The following is a 21,813-nucleotide window of genomic DNA, read 5'->3' on the forward strand; positions in this document are numbered from 1 at the left end:
TTACACATAGTTATAATGACACATGACACAGAGTCTAATCTTACACATAGTTATAATGACACATGACACAGAGTCTAATCTTACACATAGTTATAATGACACATGACACAGAGTCTAATCTTACACATAGTTATAATGACACATGACACAGAGTCTAATCTTACACATAGTTATAATGACACATGACACAGAGTCTAATCTTACACATAGTTATAATGACACATGACACAGAGTCTAATCTTACACATAGTTATAATGACACATGACACAGAGTCTAATCTTACACATAGTTATAATGACACATGACACAGAGTCTAATCTTACACATAGTTATAATGACACATGACACAGAGTCTAATCTTACACATAGTTATAATGACACATGACACAGAGTCTAATCTTACACATAGTTATAATGACACATGACACAGAGTCTAATCTTACACATAGTTATAATGACACATGACACAGAGTCTAATCTTACACATAGTTATAATGACACATGACACAGAGTCTAATCTTACACATAGTTATAATGACACATGACACAGAGTCTAATCTTACACATAGTTATAATGACACATGACACAGAGTCTAATCTTACACATAGTTATAATGACACATGACACAGAGTCTAATCTTACACATAGTTATAATGACACATGACACAGAGTCTAATCTTATACATAGTTATAATGACACATGACACAGAGTCTAATCTTATACATAGTTATAATGACACATGACACACAGTCTAATCCTACACATAGTTATAATGACACATGACACAGAGTCTAATCTTATTCATAGTTATAATGACACAGGTCAAATTTTATACACAGTTATCACAATAAAGGTAGATAACTGGCATCAATCACCATAAAGGGAGATAACTAAAAGTCTTAGATCACAATAAAGGGAGATAACTTACAGTCGGAGATCACAATAAAGGGAGATAACTTATAGTCTTAGATCACAATAATGGGAGATAGTTTACTCTTGAATATCACAGTAAAATGAGGTAATTTGCTGTCTTAGGGCATGGTAAAAGGAGACAACTTAGATTCTTAGAGTTTTAGGGTAATGTGATATATCTTGTCCTCGGGAAGAGTAAAGGGAGGTAATACACTGTCTTTGGACAGAATTAAGAAAGATAACTTACTGACTCAAGAAAGTCCCTGGTGGACAATCAGATGGAATCTGACTCCCCTCCGGACAGTACTGACCGCTGGGGCAGATGATGGAGTAATTCATGGCTTTATCTTGACAGTATGACCCTGCTGGGCAGGTTAAGCATGCTCCCTGTTGTGGTAATGGATTGTAGGTCCCCACCAAACACTCTGTTACCAAGCTGGAAGCCGCTGGTGAAAAATAACCTGGCAAAACAATGGTTATATTTTCAACTTTAAATATTTTTTCATGGTTTCTCGAAGTATAATTTAAATTTCAGAGGAATATGGATTTCAGGCACAAACCCTAAGGCCCCTATACGATACACTCATTCCTCCCTAGGGGTCCCAACGACCTTTCCTCTTGTACAAATTCTGTAAATAACACTATGGTCTATATAAATAAATCACATCATCACATTTCCTGTAGGAGCTTCACATTTTCCTCAAAAATGCACTGACTTGCCATAATGTGTATTTCTTTTTTATTGTGGCCAATATGTTATAACACCCTGTATTCTATGTCCTATAAGGACCCTCATCACTTGACTGCATCAGTGAACACAAGTATGTGGCCCTATTAATCACTCATCACCAATATACTAACCTGCCTCTGTGGCAAATTGACAAGCATTGGTTGCAGCTCCCGTGCAGTAACACCCAGCATTACACGGGCCCGTTGGGGCGCCTCCCGACAGTTGTGAGCAGTAGTACCCTGGGTCGCAGTCGGTACAGTCATACTTATCTACCGACCCGGACACATTACTGTAGGTACCCATAGGACAGGGTTTCGCCTCAAAGGATCCTGTAAATATAATGTATAGAATGAATACTGTACATCTACTTATTTATGCATGCTCAATGTAGGGAGTAACAACGTCTTTCCAATCATTCCAATACTTTCCGTTTTCACTACTTAATTTTCACTACACTTGTAATCTGGTTTTTTATCCTGTTTTGCATATGATCTCTCCCACCAAGAGCTGATTATGACTTCATATCTGTAACTCCCATGACATATCCTCTAGGTGTGACAGAAAATGCAAGAGAAGGTGTAATGGGAGAATTCTGTGAATGGTGGGAATGAGTCTTTGACTAACATGCCATCACAAGGGATACAAATCCCCTCCCATTCACACTTTGTGTGACATGTGTATGAGGAAATGCATAGAAAATTCAATGATGTATCAGTATCTGTACCTTTAACGCACTAACCTGAACATGAACTTGTTCAAGGTATTGTCATACCAAACACTTGTATCTAGTTTCATGAAATTCCGTGCAGTAATAAAGTCGCTAGAGTGATGAAAATTTTTCTCTCTAAAAATAGTAACAGTGACCTTGCCCTTCAAAGTAAAAACCTGAAACGCAGCTTTTTCAAAGCATTGCCATACCAAGCACTTGTATTAAGTTTCATGAATTTCCGTTGAGAAATGAAGTCGCTAGAATGATGACAAAGAGTGTAACATACGTATATATGTACGAGTGCAATCCTATATACCCTCAAACTTCTGCTGCGAGGGGATCATAACTACCTTTTAGACAGTATCCACCGGCAGGACAGCGGTCTCCCGTTACACCGTCCGTCGGTCCAGAGGTTGACGCTCCACTGAAGCACACAAAACCCGGGTCGCACTGGTCGCGGGGACTGAGTAAACCTGGGGCGTCACAGTAGAAACCCGGGTCACAGAGATTACAGTCATCCATCGCCATCAGGTCTGAAAACAAACAGAGTTTCATACAGTTATATTTACCATCGTATGGCATTGTCACTATATAACCCTACCAAATTGAGTTGGCAATCCTTTAGGCAATGAATGCTATGGACCAAATGTGTTTCGTTCGATACCACTGACCCTCCCTGGGCGATGGCTGTTCTATTCATTGAAAAAGCATACATGATACATACATTATTTGAACTAAATGCTGAATACTAATAAGTATAATTGATTTTTTTATGAGATGAACAGATTCCAAAAATAGTAAATACATATGTATAAGTATTGAACTGCTTTCAGCTGGCATTCACAGGCAATATGAATTCAAACTGGACAAAGGCAAATCCAACATGGAGTGCTAGCGTGTTGCCTATGAATGCTAACTGAAAGCAGTTCAATGCTTAAAACATTGACCAAGTAAACAGGCACAACAGCCATTACTAGAGAGGATGATGTCTTTCTACGGTTGCTATTTCTGTCAGTTGTTCTCTCCGGTGGCAAATGTTGATTGGAAAATGATAAGATATTTCCATCAAAGTTTATATTTTTTATCACAAGATCATTACTTCCTAATTACTCTAACAGGTTACAGAAAAATTTAAACAATTGGAAACTGTTTTACAATAGTTTACAGTGTTGTTTAATAACGACAGTTTGAACTTTGTTCTGAGGCAGTACATAAGAAATGTAAATACTTTGAAACATTGATTATCTCATTCACCCCTGAAATTTCATAATGAGGTAAAATGTGTTTTCAGGGGTAGATGAGTTTTACTGTAAAATCTTCCTTGTTTTAGCAGTCTGTCATTTTCACAGATTTGAATTATTTTTTTTGTAGATTTCAGGTCTGGTGGCCATAACAGAACGTATTAAGGATGTACACCTCTGAGAAGTCAAAAATTTCCTGTATTAAACTTTTTTTCTTATATGGATTTTGGTAAAAGGAGCTAATGGCATAGTATAGAAAATGCAAAACAAAAATATATGTCCGTGTATTCGTTTTTGTGCTATGATCGGTCTCAGATACCAATTTAACACAACATGTGATTTTAGGTGATTTTTTGGGTTTTGACCATTTGCAGAACAAATTCATACAATTTCTTCCAAGTGTGTTATCAGATATGTATGAATGTTTGTAGAATTGATGAAAATATTATTTTCTTTTAATTTATGGAAGTAAAATTTCTTAATCTTATGCTTTTAACTCAGAAAGCCGATTTTAGTTACCCCTACCCCCTATTTTTTAATGAAAAAATACTCATTTTTTACCTTTTTTTTGCAGATTAAACGCTTGATAGAAAAAGTTCTGGTATTAAACTTTTAAAAATATTTAATGAATTAAATGAAAATGTGTTTCTCTTTCTAAAACATCTACAAAAATGGGGGGTCAGTGTGCTTCTTTTTTTGTCCCATTATCATTTGTGTTAATTTTTACCTTTTTCGGGGTCAAAAATCAAAAGTGCTTCAGTAACACTAAATACGAAAAAAAAAATCAATAATGTATAATTTTCGAGTTTCCTGCATATCATTTTCATCATATTGAACATTATAAAGTTGAACAGCAAAATTGAACCTGCTACAATTAAAAATGGCGACACATTGACAACTTAAGTGGTCAATCTGGTGTCAAAAAAGGTGAAATTTTGGCCTTTTTTGAAGCGCAAGAAATACACATTAATACACATTTTCAAAATGGCCGCCAAATTCGTAATTTTTTTAAATCCTTCTAAAAAAAGTTCTACAAATAACAGGCATCTAGTTTTTTGACATATTTTGCATGTGTGTGTTTGCTAATAAATTTGATCGTAATTTGTTAAATATTACAAAACCCCTTTACACCAGATCAAAACGAGACTTGAACGTGACTTGAACGTGATTGAAACCTCCGAAGAGTACATCCTTAAGGAAAGAACGTATTAGTTTTGCTGCTTCAATTTTTTATGGAAAAATTGCTTTGTCAAAAATCACAGAACTTGTAGAACTTATTTGAAGGTTTCCCCCAATGCCAAAGTTGAATACACAACTTCTAATGTGTTGGGGATCAAACAATATCAAACGCTCTAATCATACTCACTTGAAGCATTTCCGTAACGTCCAATAGGACAGGAGGTCGGAGCCGAGGAATTAGCGGGACAGTAGTAACCTTGTAGACAGTTCAAGGTGGCTGTACTGGCTAGGGGACAATAGTACCCAGCGGGACACGGTTTACAACTAGCTTCGTCCGGAGTACCTGTCACGTCGGCGTAGGTCCCTTGGGGGCAGGGAATCTACATTAAATAAGGACATGTAGTGGTTAAACGTTTCATCATCAAGTGAAAAGATATATTGCTTTTTGTTATGTTCCTAATCTTCTTCTTATTAATCCACCAGAACTTCCCTAAGGGTACAACATTTTACCTGTCAGCTGTACGTAAAGCCGTGAAATGTTGAGAAGAACATGTGATATCAATATTAAAATAATACATGGAACAATAACAATTCATTTCGTTGAGATTGGTTAAGTATACCATAGTGTTTGTTACTGTCTACATCTTAGATTGTATTTACCGTACTGAATAATAGACACCAAATCAAACAAATTTAACAAAATGTTATTCTGTCACATAAACAAACCTGCTGTGGTCCGTAAGCTCCGATCTTCGCGGGAGGAGTTAGGTAGACAGTATCGACAGGACTAGGACAGTAGTAGCCCATATCACACAAACCAGTTATAGACGCTGACGCGGCCAGACAGTAGGAGCCGGCAGGACACGGGAGACAGTGCAGTGTTACATCCCATCGCGCCGTCTCATTCTGAATCGTACCCACAGGACAATTTATCATCTCAAGAGTACCTGTAAATACAATACGGTAGCAGTGATCGATTGATTGATGAGGATTGGTGTTTTTATTGCAGTTAACCCTTTCATCCCTAGGCAACTTGTGTAGACTCTACCATACATTGGTCTACAGTGGTGAAATGGTTAATACCAAGCCCAGGACAATTAAGGACTACCAGTCTTGAAATATTACAACATGTTTAAAACATACAATGTTTGAATATAAAACAAAGCTTTGATACATATTTTTAATCTGATGAATCTTACTGAAGGAAAATAATACTGTAGTCACTATCCCATGGAGGTTTGTTTTATTGGCATTTCTAACTACATCCACCTAGAACCTCGCATCATGTAAATGTTTGTCACAATAGTCTGAACCATGAACTGAATTTAACAAAGCAATTAAATGCACAAAATTAAAACGTATACAGTTCATAGCAAGAAAAGTAATAAATGAAAAATAGAAGTATAAACAGCTACCTTGTATTGTGTATCAAGTGTAATTAAAAGCTACATAATACCTTAGAAAAAGACAAAGTTTGTATTTACAGAAAAAGAAATCACTCTTATAACTTAGGTCCCATTACCACATACTTGCAGGGGTTACAATCATCAGAGATATTTAACTGATATAATTTTGTACACACCTGCTGGGCAGTAAGTTCCCGGTATACAGACGGCTGCCGAAGACATGGAAGTCAGTCCCTCTCCACACAGGTGACCTTGATGACAGACCTTTTCATTCAACATGTCACTCTCAGACGTCGTAACATTGTCACAATAATGACTGAAACAGAAAAGTGGTTATAAACAAACAGGTTTGTTGTAGAAAAAATTGTAATTAACTCCGGAGGACCTAGCAAAGAAAATGGTTTTATGTTCATGAGACAATTGTTAATATATTCAGAGCTATGTAGTAAACCCTGTTATTATCTCCCTTACTTTTTCTGTAAAGTAAGCCTTGTTATCTCCCTTATTTTACTGTGTAGTGAATATTTGTATTATCTCCCTTGTTAAAGTTAAGTAAACCTGTTTGTTTTACTGTATAGTTAGTCTTGTTGTTAAGGCTTATTTACTTTGTTTACTGTTAAATTAGCTTTGTTGTTACCTCCCTTGTTTTACTATTCAGTAAGCATTGCTATTATCTCCCTTGTTTTTATCTTAAGAAAGCCTTGTTATCTCCCTTGTTTTACTGTATGGTAAACATTGTTGTTATCTCCCTTGTTTAACTGTATGGTAAACCTTGTTTTTACCTCCCTTGTTTTACTATGCGGTTAACCTTGTTTTTACCTCCCTTGTTTTACTGTATGGTTAACCTTGTTGTTATCTCCCTTATTTTACTGTATGTTTAACCTTGTTGTTACCTCCCTTGTTTTATTGTATGGTAAACTTTGTTTTTACCTCCCTTGTTTTACTGTATGGTAAACCTTGTTTTTACCTCCCTTGTTTTACTATGCGGTTAACCTTGTTTTTACCTCCCTTGTTTTACTGTATGGTTAACCTTGTTGTTATCTCCCTTGTTTTACTGTATGGTTAACCTTGTTGTTATCTCCCTTGTTTTACTGTATGGTTAACCTTGTTGTTACCTCCCTTGTTTTACTGTATGGTTAACCTTGTTGTTATCTCCCTTGTTTTACTGTATGGTTAACCTTGTTGTTATCTCCCTTGTTTTACTGTATGGTTAACCTTGTTGTTATCTCCCTTGTTTTACTGTATGGTTAACCTTGTTGTTATCTCCCTTGTTTTACTGTATGGTTAACCTTGTTGTTATCTCCCTTGTTTTACTGTATGGTTAACCTTGTTGTTATCTCCCTTGTTTTACTGTATGGTTAACCTTGTTGTTATCTCCCTTGTTTTACTGTATGGTTAACCTTGTTGTTATCTCCCTTGTTTTACTGTATGGTTAACCTTGTTGTTACCTCCCTTGTTTTACTGTATGGTTAACCTTGTTATTATCTCCCTTGTTTTACTGTATGGTTAACCTTGTTGTTATCTCCCTTGTTTTACTGTATGGTAAACCTTGTTGTTATCTCCCTTGTTTTACTGTATGGTTAACCTTGTTATTACCTCCCATGTTTTACTGTATTGTAAACCTTGATGTTATCTCCCTTGTTTTACTGTATGGTTTACCTTGTTATTACCTCCCTTGTTTTACTGTATGGTTAGCCTTGTTGTTATCTCCCTTGTTTTACTGTATGCTTAACCTTGTTGTTATCTCCCTTGGTTTACTGTATGGTTAACCTTGTTGTTATCTCCCTTGTTTTACTGTATTGTTAACCTTGGTGTAATATTTTGTAGAGTACTCACCCCATTATACAGGTTTTACATTCAAATTGTCCCACTTTAGAATAAAGACCTGTTCCACAATCATGTGGGGTAATGGTCCCTTCTCCACAGTAGGACCCTCCAGGACAGTCCAAACAGTCAAACTGTCGCTTGGCTGACTCTATAACAACAAATTTAAGTTTTTCATTTTTATTCAGTATTTCTTAACTCAAAATCTTCAAAATAAACTTGACATGAAAATAAGTCAAGAATGACTTGCGATGAAATGTTTCTATAAAATTGAGTACCTAGCATTTGACAAGGTTAAGCAAAGAAAAATGTATTTACACTAGATTAATCTGATGGATACTGATGAATCCTTCTAATGTCAACACAAGGAAATGAGACAGGGAGAAGACAAAATGTCAACTATGCTCACCGGATAAATAGCATAAATATCTGTTTTCTGTAATCAAACTGAAATACTTCAGCGTAACCGGTACCAATTAACGGACTAATCATGTGACCTATAATTACAGGTAATCCTACCTGGACCAATCATGTGACCTATAACTACAGGTAATCTTACCTGGACCAATCCTGTGACCTTTAATTGCAGTGATCTTACCTGGACCAATCATGTGACCTATAACTACAGGTAATCTTCCCTGGACCAATCCTGTGACCTTTAATTACTGTGATCTTACCTGGACCAATCATGTGACCTTTGATTACATGTTATCTTACCTGGACCAATCATGTGACCTATGATTACAGGTAATCTTACCTGGACCAATCATGTGACCTTTGATTACAGGTTATCTTACCTGGACCAATCATGTGACCTTTGATTACAGGTTATCTTACCTGGACCAATCATGTGACCTATAACTACAGGTAATCTTACCTGGACCACTCCTGTGACCTTTAATTACAGGTAATCTTACCTGAACCAATCATGTGACCTATAATTAAAGGTAATCTTACCTGGACCAATCATGTGACCTATATGTACAGGTAATCTTACCTGGACCAATCATGTGACTTATAAGTACAGGTAATCTTACCTGGACCAATCACGTGACCTATAACTACAGGTTATCTTACCTGGACCAATCATATGACCTTTGATTACAGGTTATCTTACCTGGACCAATCATGTGACCTATAACTACAGGGAATCTTACCTGGACCAATCCTGTGACCTTTAATTACAGGTAATCTTACCTGGACCAATGATGTGACCTTTAATGACAGGTAATCTTACCTGGCCCAATCATGTGACCTATAAGTACAGGTAATCTTAGCTGGACCAATCATGTGACCTTTGATTACAGGTAATCCAGGTAATCTTACCTGGACCAATCACGTGACCTATAACTACAGGTTATCTTACCTGGACCAATCATATGACCTTTGATTACAGGTTATCTTACCTGGACCAATCATGTGACCTTTAATTACAGGTACTCTTACCTGGACCAATCATGTGACCTTTAATGATAGGTAATCTTACCTGGACCAATCATGTGACCTTTGATTACATGTTATCTTACCTGGACCAATCATGTGACCTATAAGTACAGGGAATCTTACCTGGACCAATCATGTGACCTTTGATTACATGTTATCTTACCTGGACCAATCATGTGACCTATAATGACAGGTAATCTTACCTGGACCAATCATGTGACCTATAACTACAGGAAATCTTACCTGGACCAATCCTGTGACCTTTAATTACAGGTAATCTTACCTGAACCAATCATGTGACCTTCAATTACAGGTAATCTTACCTGGACCAATCATTTGACCTACAATTACAGGTAATCTTACCTGGACCAATCATGCAACCTTTAATTACAGGTAAAAATACCTGGACCAATCATGTGACCTTTAATTACAGGTACTCTTACCTGGACCAATCATGTGACCTTTAATTACAGGTAATCTTACCCGGACCAATCATGTGACCTATAATTAAAGGTAATCTTACCTGGACCAATCATGTGACCTTTAATTACAGGTAATCTTACCTGGACCAATCATGTGACCTTTAATGACAGGTAATCTTACCTGGACCAATCATGTGACCTATAAGTACAGGTAATCTTACCTGGACCAATCATGTGACCTTTGATTACAGGTAATCCAGGTAATCTTACCTGGACCAATCATGTGACCTTTAATTACAGGTAATCTTACCTGGACCAATCATGTGACCTATAATTAAAGGTAATCTTACCTGGACCAATCATGTGACCTTTGATTACAGGTAATCTTACCTGGACCAATCATGTGACCTTTAATTACAGGTAATCTTACCTGGACTAATCATGTGACCTTTAATTACAGGTATTTTTTTTACCTGGACCAATCATGCAACCTTTAATTACAGGTAAACATACCTGGACCAATCATGTGACCTTTAATTACAGGTAAACATACCTGGACCAATCCTGTGACCTTTAATTACAGGTAATCTTACCTGGACCAATCATTTGACCTTTAATTACAGGTAATCTTACCTGGACCAATCATGCAACCTTTAATTACAGGTGATCTAACCTGGACCAATCATGTGACCTATAACTACAGGTAATCTTACCTGGACCAATCCTTTGACCTTTAATTACAGGTAATCTTTCTTACCTGGACCAATCATTTGACCTTTAATTACAGGTAAACATACCTGGACCAATCATGTGACCTTTAATTACAGGTAAACATACCTGGACCAATCCTGTGACCTTTAATTACAGGTAATCTTACCTGGACCAATCATGCAACCTTTAATTACAGGTAAACATACCTGGACCAATCATGTGACCTTTAATTACAGGTAATCTTACCTGGACCAATCATGTTCCCAGAACCATCTGTACCCCATGGCATGTATGTTCCCGGCTGGCACTTCTCCGGAACTGTGGTACGAAACTCGCAGTAGTGACCTGTAAAAAGATAAATTGAATTAATACTATTCTATAGAAATAACATCTATAAACCTGCACAATATTGGTACATTCACAAGGGGACTCAGAAACTGTTGATAAGGAAACTAAATATCACATTTAACATAGCTTATTATACATTTATTGACTGTACAAGACATTCTTGTTGATCTAACTCAAGTGAAATATTAATCAATGTAATTGCTAGAGTGTTTATAAAGTAGGAACAAAAAGGTGTTTTTCCTTCAAAAACAAAAAGGTGAGTGATCAAGGTTTTGAGTAGAAGGCCTCACCCTGTGTACAGTTTGTACAGTTGCTGAGGCCCATCGCTCCCACTAGATTGTTGTACGTCCCGTTCGGACAGCCGTATTGTTCCCCGTTGATAGTGGACTCGGGACAGTAGTAGCCGATTGGACAAATTCCTGTCGTCATGTTTTGACCACCTGTTGAACAATTCACATGAGGGTTACAACAGTGTTCACACCGGGGTACAAGACACGTAATGAACGCTGACATATTATCAAATTATATATGTGTCTTACTACACACAAAATCCTTAAGACATTATCTACTTGTCCAATAGAATCTCGCTATGCAGAAAAAAACTGAAAAAAAAATCATGGAATTGTATTATACTACCTTACACAGAGACCTGGAAAAACGATTAACCTGACACGTAATTTACCCTAGAATATGATCAAATTTTACAATTTTATGTGTTTTACTACAAACAAAATCCTTGAGACATAATCTATTTGTCGAATAGAATTAGCTATGCAGAAAACACTGGAAAAAATTGTTGAATTGTATTATACTACCTTACACAGAGACCTGGACAAACGATTAACCTGACACGTAATTTACCCCGACATATGATCAAATTTTACAATTTTATGTGTTTTACTACAAACAAAATCCTTGAGACATAATCTATTTGTCGAATAGAATTAGCTATGCAGAAAACACTGGAGATCTCGTTGAATTGTAATATACTACCTTACACAGAGAACATGATTATCCTGTCACACAGTATCTGGCTGTCCAATAATATAGTAAGACATAAATCAGGTGTTAGGCAGGAGTGTCACAAAACACAGAATACTGTAGACATAGTTCACCTGTGCAGTAGTATCCGGCTGGACAAGGTGTGCATTGGCTAGCCTGGTATAGGTTAGCAGCGTCCGAATATGTTCCTGCTGGACAGGGAAACTGCTCCGGATTTGGGGATCCCTGCGGACAATAGAACCCTCGTCTACAGTTCTGCGGTCCGTCCACTGTTCCCATGCCAGCTATAGTAGCATAAAAATGTGTAAGTCTTTGAACATTTCTGTACAGAAAGTGGGAGCAAATCTATATTTTAAATGGTAATTTCGTCGTCGTCGTCGCCATCATCATCCAGATTCTTCACTCTTCGACGATTATATCCATATTTGAACAATGTTGATTTCACTCAATAGGTTGCATTATAATAATATTTATTCAGGAAAAGGCATACACAACAAAACATTTTCATATAAGTCGGTAATTTACAAAGTTGATATCTATAATTTACTTAGTTTGTCTGACCCTGTGAGAGCCCATCAAAGCCATAGAAAGCCTATTTCCATTGGGTCCCCTATTGGCAAGAAAATATGTTTAACCCTTTCACCACTGTAGACCAGAATGTACTCATCCAGATAAATGAATGGTAGAGTCTATTAAAGCTACCTAGGGGTAAAAGAGTTACATCATCTACTTCTACTTACTTGTGGCCCATTCACAGTAGTATCCTTGAGGACAAAGTTCACAGTCTTCCGCACTCGTTAAATCTGTCCTGTTGGTGAATGTTCCTGGGAAGCAAGGAAACTGATCCGGGGTCGAAGTCCCAACTGGACAGAAGTAACCTGAAATAGTTTCAAAATGGTGGTCAGTCCAAACGCATTTTCATGGTTTCTGAGCTTATTCTGGAGGTAAGAATGAGAGAAAAATACTCTTTCATGCCCAAAGGTATAGGATAGGGAAATTCTACCCTCAGGATTTTCAAATTTGGCAAAAACCACAGCAAAGCCTCAGGTTTTACCAAATTTGAAAACCCCTCTAGTCGAATTTCCCTATCCTACTCTTCCCTAGCAACAACAAGATCACCCTATGATGTGACATCATTATCAGCTCTTGACAGGAAAGGTGATGTACAAATCAGGATAACAAACATATTACAAATGCTGAAAACTATTGTTTGTAAACATAGTATTGGAATGATGGGAGAACTAGAACACTGACAGGTCAGTAAGGGCCCCGTCTTGTGGCAATATATCCCCCATAATCATCAAGAAGCAATCTGCCCATATAGGTGAGCTTGACTTTTGATATTTGGACTTCAAAAAGAATCACAATGACGCTAAATATACATTTTACATGTACTATGATTTGAGTCTTGTTTCCTTCCACCTCCATATTTGCTGGCCTAACAGAAATGTAAATACCGGTGCAATACTCATTTGTTAGCTTTGATTTGTTTTATTTCACCTTATATACCTCCTCCTCCAGAGCCAGGGTCAAAGTCAGAGATCCACTTTGTCTTTGACCTTTGGACCCAAATGACCTTGACCATTAACCCAGTGACCCTGATCTTTGGTCAGTTGACTTATTCTTTCATTCTGACCAACTTTGCTTCTTAATATCATAACAAAATGTTCATCAGTGAAAATACAAAACTTGATCTTGACCCTTTGAACCCTGTAACCTGGACTTAAGGTCAGTTGACTCTGTGTTAAGTTCTGAACAACATTGCTTCATAATGTCATAACAAAATGTTCATCAAGAAAAATGTAACCTTCACCTTTGACCCAGTGACCTTGACCTTTGGTCAATTGACTCCTTGTTTAATTCTGAGCTTCATTGCTTCAAAGTGTCATAGCGAAATGTTCATCAGTGAAAAGGTGCAAAATTTGACTTTGACCTTTGAATCTAATGACCTTGACCTTTGACCTCGACTTTTTACCTCAGTGTGTCTCTTTGTTTAATTCCGAACAACTTTGCTCCATAATGTCATAGCGAAATGTTCACCAGTGAAAAGCTATAAAATTTGACCTTGACCCCTGACCTGATGACCTTGAACTTTAGTCAGTTGACTCCTTGTTTAATTCTGATCAACTTTGCTTCATAATGTCATAACAAAATGTTCATCAGTGAAAAGATGTAAAATTTGACCTTGACCTTTGAACCTAATGACCTTGACCTTTGACCTTGACTTTTTACCTCAAAGTGTATTTTTGTGAACTGAAAATCTTGACCAAGTTTCATGTACATCGGTCAAAAAATACCAAAGTTATCAGCCAGGAACAAAATTTGTGGACGGACAGACAGACAGACAGAGTGATTACTATAAGGCACCCGTATCTCCGATACGGGGCCCTAAAAATGATCATCCCCTACCTTGCATGTGTAACAGAGAAATCTGCAATCCTCGGGGTGATTATTTGGGTTGTCTAACCCGAGGCTCTCAATAAATCAACCTTTGGGTTGGAGATTTCTCTGTCACACTCTAGAGTTACGGAAATATTTTACTAGTCAAAGCGACTACTATATATGCTCTTAAAAATAGTTTTTTTCGCAATCTTATAAACCTGAATTAATTGCTTGGACAGTCTGCTGTAACAGAGGCTTCCATGAAAATCTGTTAAACACAAGTGCTACTCTTGAGGAAGGGATCAGTATATAGTTTATAGTTGTTTGTAGGTGTTTGAACCATTCCTACCCCGATGGTCCATTTGATGGGATCATACTAACCTTCCTGGCAATCGTGTGTCGAGTTGATTTGACCTTCCCAAGGACAAGCCCTCCCAGAGTCACACAGCTTGCAGTTGAGTTCCAGTCCACTTCCTGTGTCAGGGTTGTACTTCCCCGCGGAACATTTTGTAGGAGCTTCTGTCGGAGCGACTCCGGAGCCAGCAGGACAGAAGTGTCCCGCGGGACACTCTGTACACTGTGTTTCATCTATAAAGACATGGAAATAACAAATTTAAGTAACCAGGTTGTTGTTTTACATCAAAACTGTCTGTCAACATTACTGGTACAAAATGTACATTCTTATAGATAAGGGGTCACTCAGGCGAGTTTAACTGTAATTTTACTGATAAGGATGCTGTATGTGAGGAAACTTTTGCCATTCACTAGTAAAATCTGTCTTCACCCAGCATTACTTTCACCCTTCACTTGTATTAACAATATAAAGTATGTAGAGTATTAGTATATTTTCATTCACTGTCAGGATAAAGTAACGCACGTGAATTAAGGCGAAAAAAAGGCGAAAATTAGACAGCGGCAAAAATTTCCCAATATGCAGTTGTTGTCTGGACTCAGATAACCATAGCTACTCACTGCTGAATCCCTCGGCTGGACCATAGGTCCCCACAGGACACGGTTTCACGGTAGGGTCAGTCTGACCGGCCAGACAGTAGAACCCTTTGGGGCAAATGGTTCCCTGGTCGCCAGTGCCATCGGGACAGTAGTATCCAGCAGGACACACCTTGCAGTCACTCAACCGTGTCGCATTTCCCTGGTCATTGTAGGTACCACCTTCAAAGGGAGATAATTAGCATGTTATGATGTCATAGGGTCACAAAATGTCCATAAAGGGAGATAATTAGGATGTTATGATGTCATAGGATCACAAAATGGCCATAATGGGAGATAATTAGCATGTTATGATGTCATAGGGTCACAAAATGGCTATAATGCTAAAGCATTATGTCAATTTACGGTCAATGTAAGGTAAATTTAAGGTCAATGAAAGGTCAATTTAAGGCCAATGTAAAGTCAATTTAAAGTCAAGACAAGGCCAATTTAAGGTAAGATAAACATAAAAGCATGGTGAGGTCAAAATAAAGTTAATATAAGGTCAATTCAAGGTCACTGAAAAATTAATATATTGTCAATCTTAGGTTAATGAAAGGTCAAGTTAAGGTCATCATGAGTTCAAATTACATTCAGTAAACCACTTGTCAACTTAAGGTCAGTAAGCAAAACAAAAAGCATAACACAATACTTCCATAATACTTAGTCACCATGAGACTGTAAAATAAGTCATTCCAAGGCAAAAGACAAAATACGTACACAAGTGAGTTCCCTATTTACAATACTTACAATTAGTATGATCTCTACACAGACCCTACTTAAGACAAAATGACAAACGTTGCCTTGTAAACAGCTGGCACTATATATGAGTCTGTACCTGGACAATTGGTGGGATCGACAGTTCCGGATGGACAATAGGCCCCCACAGGACACAGGTACAATGAGTAGTCCTCCAGTCCCTGCTGGTCACAGTAGTACCCTGGAAAAAAATTGCGGCAGCAATAACAGAAAAGTATTCTACCTTTCATTGGTGGTAATCACAGCCTGAAACAAATCAGCTTTCCTCACACAATTCACAGGTAAATGTGCTAGAGAAAAGAAAAAGAAAAAAAAGAGTATAATTTTTTGGTATGAGGGATAGGGGAAATTCTAACAAAGGATATATTATTTGGATCAGAACTGTCCGAACTGTAAGGGTTTTTAGTTTGAGCTGAGATCATTCAAAGCTTTACAAGTACACAGAGTTAATTGATTCAGCTAGATACCTGCCGGACAGGGAGAACACTGGGTCTCCACTGTTGATCCGTTGAAGGCGTTGTATTTCCCCGGATTACAGGCTACAAAGAGTTTACCATCAGGGCAGTAGCCTCCCTTGTTACACAGGCCATCAGGTGGCGCTGGAGTAGTAGAAGCCATCGGACACTGATACCCAGGATCACATTTCGAACATTTTATCTGTCCAGCGATAGAATAATATCCCTCCGGACATTCAGTCATTTGGGAGTCTGAAAATTGAAAAGAGTCTTTCTGTATTTATAGTTAAATACTGCGGAGCCAGTAAAATGGATATTGGTGACAGTATAATCACGATATACCGCTACAAGTTCAACATACAGTAGGCTTATCACCTAAATGAAAGGGAAACAGTAGTAAAGAACACACTTCACTTAGTAATTAAGGAGGCAAAACTAATACTGGGCTAATTTAGATTTCACAGACGAAGGGCGTAATCTTGACTGAGCGAAACTTTCCCTGTGTAAAGTATTTTGGGGGTATTTTGTAGTATTACTTACATCTGGTAGTGGGGCAGTAGTACCCGGCAGTACACGCTGTACAGTTGGTAGAAGCGTCCGTGCTAACTAATCCTTCAGCACAGTCTAAACCGCCTTGTGTCGTAAATTCACAGTATTGGCCTTCCTGACACATCGTACACTGTTCCTGTCCTCCATTAGAGTAATAGCCGGCTGCACATGGAGTACTGTAACACCAACCAATTATGAAGCATTTAATTTTTCACGTAAGCACACAGATTACGAGGAAGGGGCTTGACTGTAACCTCTTACTAGATCAGATTATAAGATATAAATAGGATGACCCAGGCAAGACCAAAATAGGTAAATAACCCAAGTTAGTCATGTGACATATTTAAGGAGTATCAGTTGTATGGATTCTGTGCTCAAACCAACATTCTTGTACAATGTAATTCCCTTAAATTATGTGACAAATTACAAAAGTCAAGTAAATGGAATTCAGCATTTAGTCACTCAAAAATTCGTCTCAATATTCATCTAAATTGTTTATCACCAGAATAAGAAAATGAGCTTTAGCAGAAAATCGAGGTTTGAGCATGATAACAGTTTCATGAATACAGGCCCAGGTGCTCCATGTTGACATTGATTTTTACATACAATGAACCAAATAATTTCAATGCAGAAAAAATGGCAGGATCTCCAATTGAAAAATAGACTTGTGTTTTCATGAAATTTAATAAATTTCAAGATTTTGTCTCACATTGAAATTCATTGTAAAATCATATCTCAAAAAGGTGCCAACTATATAAAAGCTGTCTATAGAAAACAAGAGATACTTGGCATTGTCTTTAGAAAAAGAGATACTGACCTACTGTTAGTGAAGGGGTCTGGACACTCGTATCCTATAGCACACTGGGTACACGATGTTTGGTTGCCTACAGAAAAGGTCCCTAGTGCACACAGAATCTGGGTGCTCTGGTCGGTGAAAGGGCATTCACTGGTAAAAGAAAAATTCAAGCAGATTATGTAAAGGTTCTGAAGGCATATAGCTCCAAAACGAATGGCGATATTTATCAAGGGAGACAACTCCAATTATTTTGTTATTATAATGTGCCACTTTTTATCTCTAAAGAATATATTTCAAGGGAAATAACGGTGGTATCATCAGGGGAGATCACTCGCAAACTTTTGTTATTATATACCTGAATTTTTGTCTTTAAAATAAATATCACTATATAAAGTATCAAGGGAGATAGCTCAGAAATATATGCTATTGGTTTACCGGAGTTGGGCATCAACAGAAATTACTCCTTAAAATTTAATCTACAAAACTGTGATAGCATCGAACATCCAATACTCACGTTCCTGTCGGACATTCTGTACATGAAGTCTGTATTCCAACGGAGTAAGTTCCAGGAGAACATTCGATGGACTGGTCTGAGGTTGTCAGGGGGCAGTAGAAGCCAGGTGGACAGTCTGTACAGGCTACGGAGTTACCTGTGGCGTAGGTTCCGGCGTTACACACCTCGATGCCGACGCCGTTCTTATTGGGACATTTTGACCCAGCTGGACAACCAATACAGCTTGTGGCATTGGCCAAGGAATAGTACCCAGAAGGACATTCTATAACGATTGCTGACCTGTTGAATTGGAGTAAAAAATATTTGAGTTACACAATATTTGATTAAAAAATCTGGCTTTCTAAAACCCCAAGCAAACTAACAAGAATTCCACGAAAGTGGATGTGTCGCCTGCGCATGAAGCTGGGAGATTACGAAGAAATAGATATACTTTTCATTTCAAGAAATAATGTTTAAAGTTATTTACTATTTATAGTAACAGTGACCTTAACCTTTGGACCTGAAAAGCTACCCCAAGCAAGCGCTTTTGGTAAGGAAGCACTGCATGAAGTTTGGGTTTGAACGGCCCAAGGAAACTCAAGATATTGCGTTAAACCAATACCTAAGTGTTACAAGCTTTTCGCAGGCGACATAAAAATGACTAGTGTTTTGGGGACTAGGAAAACCTTTGACCAAACTTACTCTGTACTGGGACAGTAAGAGCCGGCTGCACAGTCCGTACAGGTCATTTCTCCTGCTGCTGAATACTGGCCTGCACCACAAAGGAAGTTCTTGGTTAGGTCCGCCAAGTCTGGACAGGCATATCCCGCTGGACACTGTGTACATGATATTGATCCAGGATTGCTGTTGTAACCTTCAACATAGAAATCACAACATGTATTGTTAGCAGCATTTAACTTGTGCAAGCAATTGCTTTTTCATCTGTAAATTAATATTTGCAGACAAATATGGAGAGGAAAAGGTCCGTTTTAACGCATGAAAAATTGAACATTTTACTGTTCAATGGTAATCTTATGGTTTTTGTTTATGAGTTGAAATGCCACTGTGGTATATTTTAAAATAAATCAGATATTATTGTATCCATATCAACATTTGAACAGTAAATCATGATTGTAACGTGAATTGAATGCAATTTTAATGGTCTGTAACATTCTTAAAATGATGAACTTAGTCAATAAACTGAAGTGAACAGTATGATGAACTTAGTCAATAAACTGAAGTGAACAGTATGATGAACTTATTCAATAAACTGAAGTGAACAGTCTGATGAACTTATTCAATAAACTGAAGTGAACAGTGTGATGAACTTAGTCAATAAACTGAAGTGAACAGTATGATGAAATTAGTCAATAAACTGAAGTGAACAGTGTGATGAACTTAGTCAATAAACTGAAGTGAACAGTATGATGAAATTAGTCAATAAACTGAAGTGAACAGTGTGATGAACTTATTCAATAAACTGAAGTGAACAGTCTGATAAACTAAGTCAATAAACTGAAGTGAACAGTGTGATGAACTTAGTCAATAAATTGAAGTGAACAGTGTGATTAACTTATTCAATAAAGTGAAGTGAACAGTCTGATAAACTAAGTCAATAAACTGAAGTTAACAGTGTGATGAACTTAGTCAATAAACTGAAGTGAACAGTGTGATGAACTTATTCAATAAACTCAAGTGAACAGTATGATAAACTTAGTCTATAAACTGAAGTGAACAGTGTGATGAACTTAGTCAAGAAACTGAAGTGAACAGAGTGATGAACTTAGTCCATAAACTGAAGTGAACGGTGTGATGAACTTAGTCATTAAACTGAAGTGAACAGCGTGATGAACTTAGTCCATAAACTGAAGTGAACCGTGTGATGAACTTAGTCCATAAACTGAAGTGAACAGGGTGATGAACTTATTCAATAAACTGAAGTGAACAGTGTGATGAACTTAGTCAATAAACGGAAGTGAACAGTATGATGAACTTATTCTATAAACTGAAGTGAACAGTGTGATGAACTTAGTCAATAAACTGAAGTGAACAGTGTGATGAACTTAGTCAATAAACTGAAGTGAACAGTGTGATGAACTTAGTCAATAAACGGAAGTGAACAGTGTGATGAACTTATTCTATAAACTGAAGTGAACAGTATGATGAACTTAGTCAATAAACTCAAGTGAACAGTGTGATGAACCTAGTCAATAAACTGAAGTGAACAGTGTGATACCCTTAGTCAATAAACTGAAGTGAACAGTGTGATAAACTTAGTCAATAAACTGAAGTGAACAGTATGATGAAGTTAGTCAATAAACTGTAGTGAACACTATGTTGAACTTAGTCAATAAACTGAAGTGAACAGTAAGATGAACTTAGTCAATAAACTCAAGTGAACAGTGTGATGAACTTAGTCAATAAACTGAAGTGAACAGTATGATGAAGTTAGTCAATAAACTGAAGTGAACAGTATGTTGAACTTAGTCAATAAACTGAAGTGAACAGTATGATGAACTCACTCAATAAACAGAAGTGAACAGTATGATGAACTCACTCAATAAACTGAAGTGAACAGTATGATGAAGTAAGTCAATAAACTGAAGTGAACAGTATGATGAACTCACTCAATAAACTGAAGTGAACAGTATGATGACCTCACTCAATAAACAGAAGTGAACATTATGATGAACTCACTCAATAAACTAAAGTGAACAGTATGATGAAGTAAGTCAATAAACTGAAGTGAACAGTGTGATAAACTTAGTCAATAAACTGAAGTGAGCAGTATGATGAACTTAGTCAATAAACTGAAGTGAACAGTATGATGAACTTAGTCAATAAACTGAAGTGAACAGTATTATGAACTTAGTCTATAAACTGAAGTGAACAGTATGATGAACTTAATTTTACTGTTTATCTTTAGTCTGATCAAAGTCAATCAGTCGGGCCCAAAACTTGATATTTTCACTGCATTTTCGAATTGGCTGTTGAATCCTTCAGCAAACAGTGCAAATACAATACTGATACAAAAATAACCTAGTATAAAGTAATTAAATTCTGCCAAAGATGATCTGGCAGGCAACGAACTACCAGCAGGATATAATTACAGACAATCATAGAGCATCTTGGCAATTACAAAACAAATATGTATGAATTGCTGTGACACAGGTGTGATACCTGATAAATACTATTAGTTGCTATGATACAGGTGCGATACCTCTGTAATACTATTAGTTTCTATGATACAGGTGTGATACCTATGTAATGCTATTAGTTGCTATGATACAGGTGCGATACCTCTGTAATACTATTAGTTTCTATGATACAGGTGTGATACCTGATAAATGCTATTAGTTGCTATGATACAGGTGTGATACCTGATAAATACTATTAGTTGCTATGATACACGCGTGATACCTATGTAATGCTATTAGTTGCTATGATACAGGTGTGATACCT

The 21,813-nt window shown here is 37.2% G+C and overlaps 1 protein-coding gene across 3 annotated transcripts in view; it reads right to left on the reverse strand.

Annotated features, from left to right (window-relative positions):
- Positions 1 to 21,813, reverse strand: part of LOC110456849 — a 141,062-nt gene that overhangs the window by 94,603 nt on the left and 24,646 nt on the right. For all 3 annotated transcript variants that reach the window (XM_021507850.1, XM_021507849.1, XM_021507848.1), the window contains exons 12-30: positions 19,054 to 19,225; positions 18,373 to 18,651; positions 17,880 to 18,008; positions 17,054 to 17,238; positions 16,526 to 16,765; positions 16,138 to 16,239; positions 15,285 to 15,482; positions 14,694 to 14,900; positions 12,671 to 12,808; positions 12,044 to 12,214; positions 11,219 to 11,368; positions 10,827 to 10,925; positions 8,017 to 8,155; positions 6,357 to 6,496; positions 5,501 to 5,721; positions 4,962 to 5,154; positions 2,705 to 2,887; positions 1,777 to 1,974; positions 1,163 to 1,376 (exon numbers count right to left, since the gene is read on the reverse strand). In XM_021507850.1, coding sequence (XP_021363525.1) covers positions 1,163 to 1,376; positions 1,777 to 1,974; positions 2,705 to 2,887; positions 4,962 to 5,154; positions 5,501 to 5,721; positions 6,357 to 6,496; positions 8,017 to 8,155; positions 10,827 to 10,925; positions 11,219 to 11,368; positions 12,044 to 12,214; positions 12,671 to 12,808; positions 14,694 to 14,900; positions 15,285 to 15,482; positions 16,138 to 16,239; positions 16,526 to 16,765; positions 17,054 to 17,238; positions 17,880 to 18,008; positions 18,373 to 18,651; positions 19,054 to 19,225 — 3,358 coding nt within the window. The remainder of the gene's footprint in view (positions 1 to 1,162; positions 1,377 to 1,776; positions 1,975 to 2,704; positions 2,888 to 4,961; positions 5,155 to 5,500; positions 5,722 to 6,356; positions 6,497 to 8,016; positions 8,156 to 10,826; positions 10,926 to 11,218; positions 11,369 to 12,043; positions 12,215 to 12,670; positions 12,809 to 14,693; positions 14,901 to 15,284; positions 15,483 to 16,137; positions 16,240 to 16,525; positions 16,766 to 17,053; positions 17,239 to 17,879; positions 18,009 to 18,372; positions 18,652 to 19,053; positions 19,226 to 21,813) is intronic.

This window comes from Mizuhopecten yessoensis, unplaced genomic scaffold (genome assembly GCF_002113885.1).
Source record: "Mizuhopecten yessoensis strain PY_sf001 unplaced genomic scaffold, ASM211388v2 scaffold8931, whole genome shotgun sequence".
NCBI lineage: Eukaryota > Metazoa > Mollusca > Bivalvia > Pectinida > Pectinidae > Mizuhopecten > Mizuhopecten yessoensis.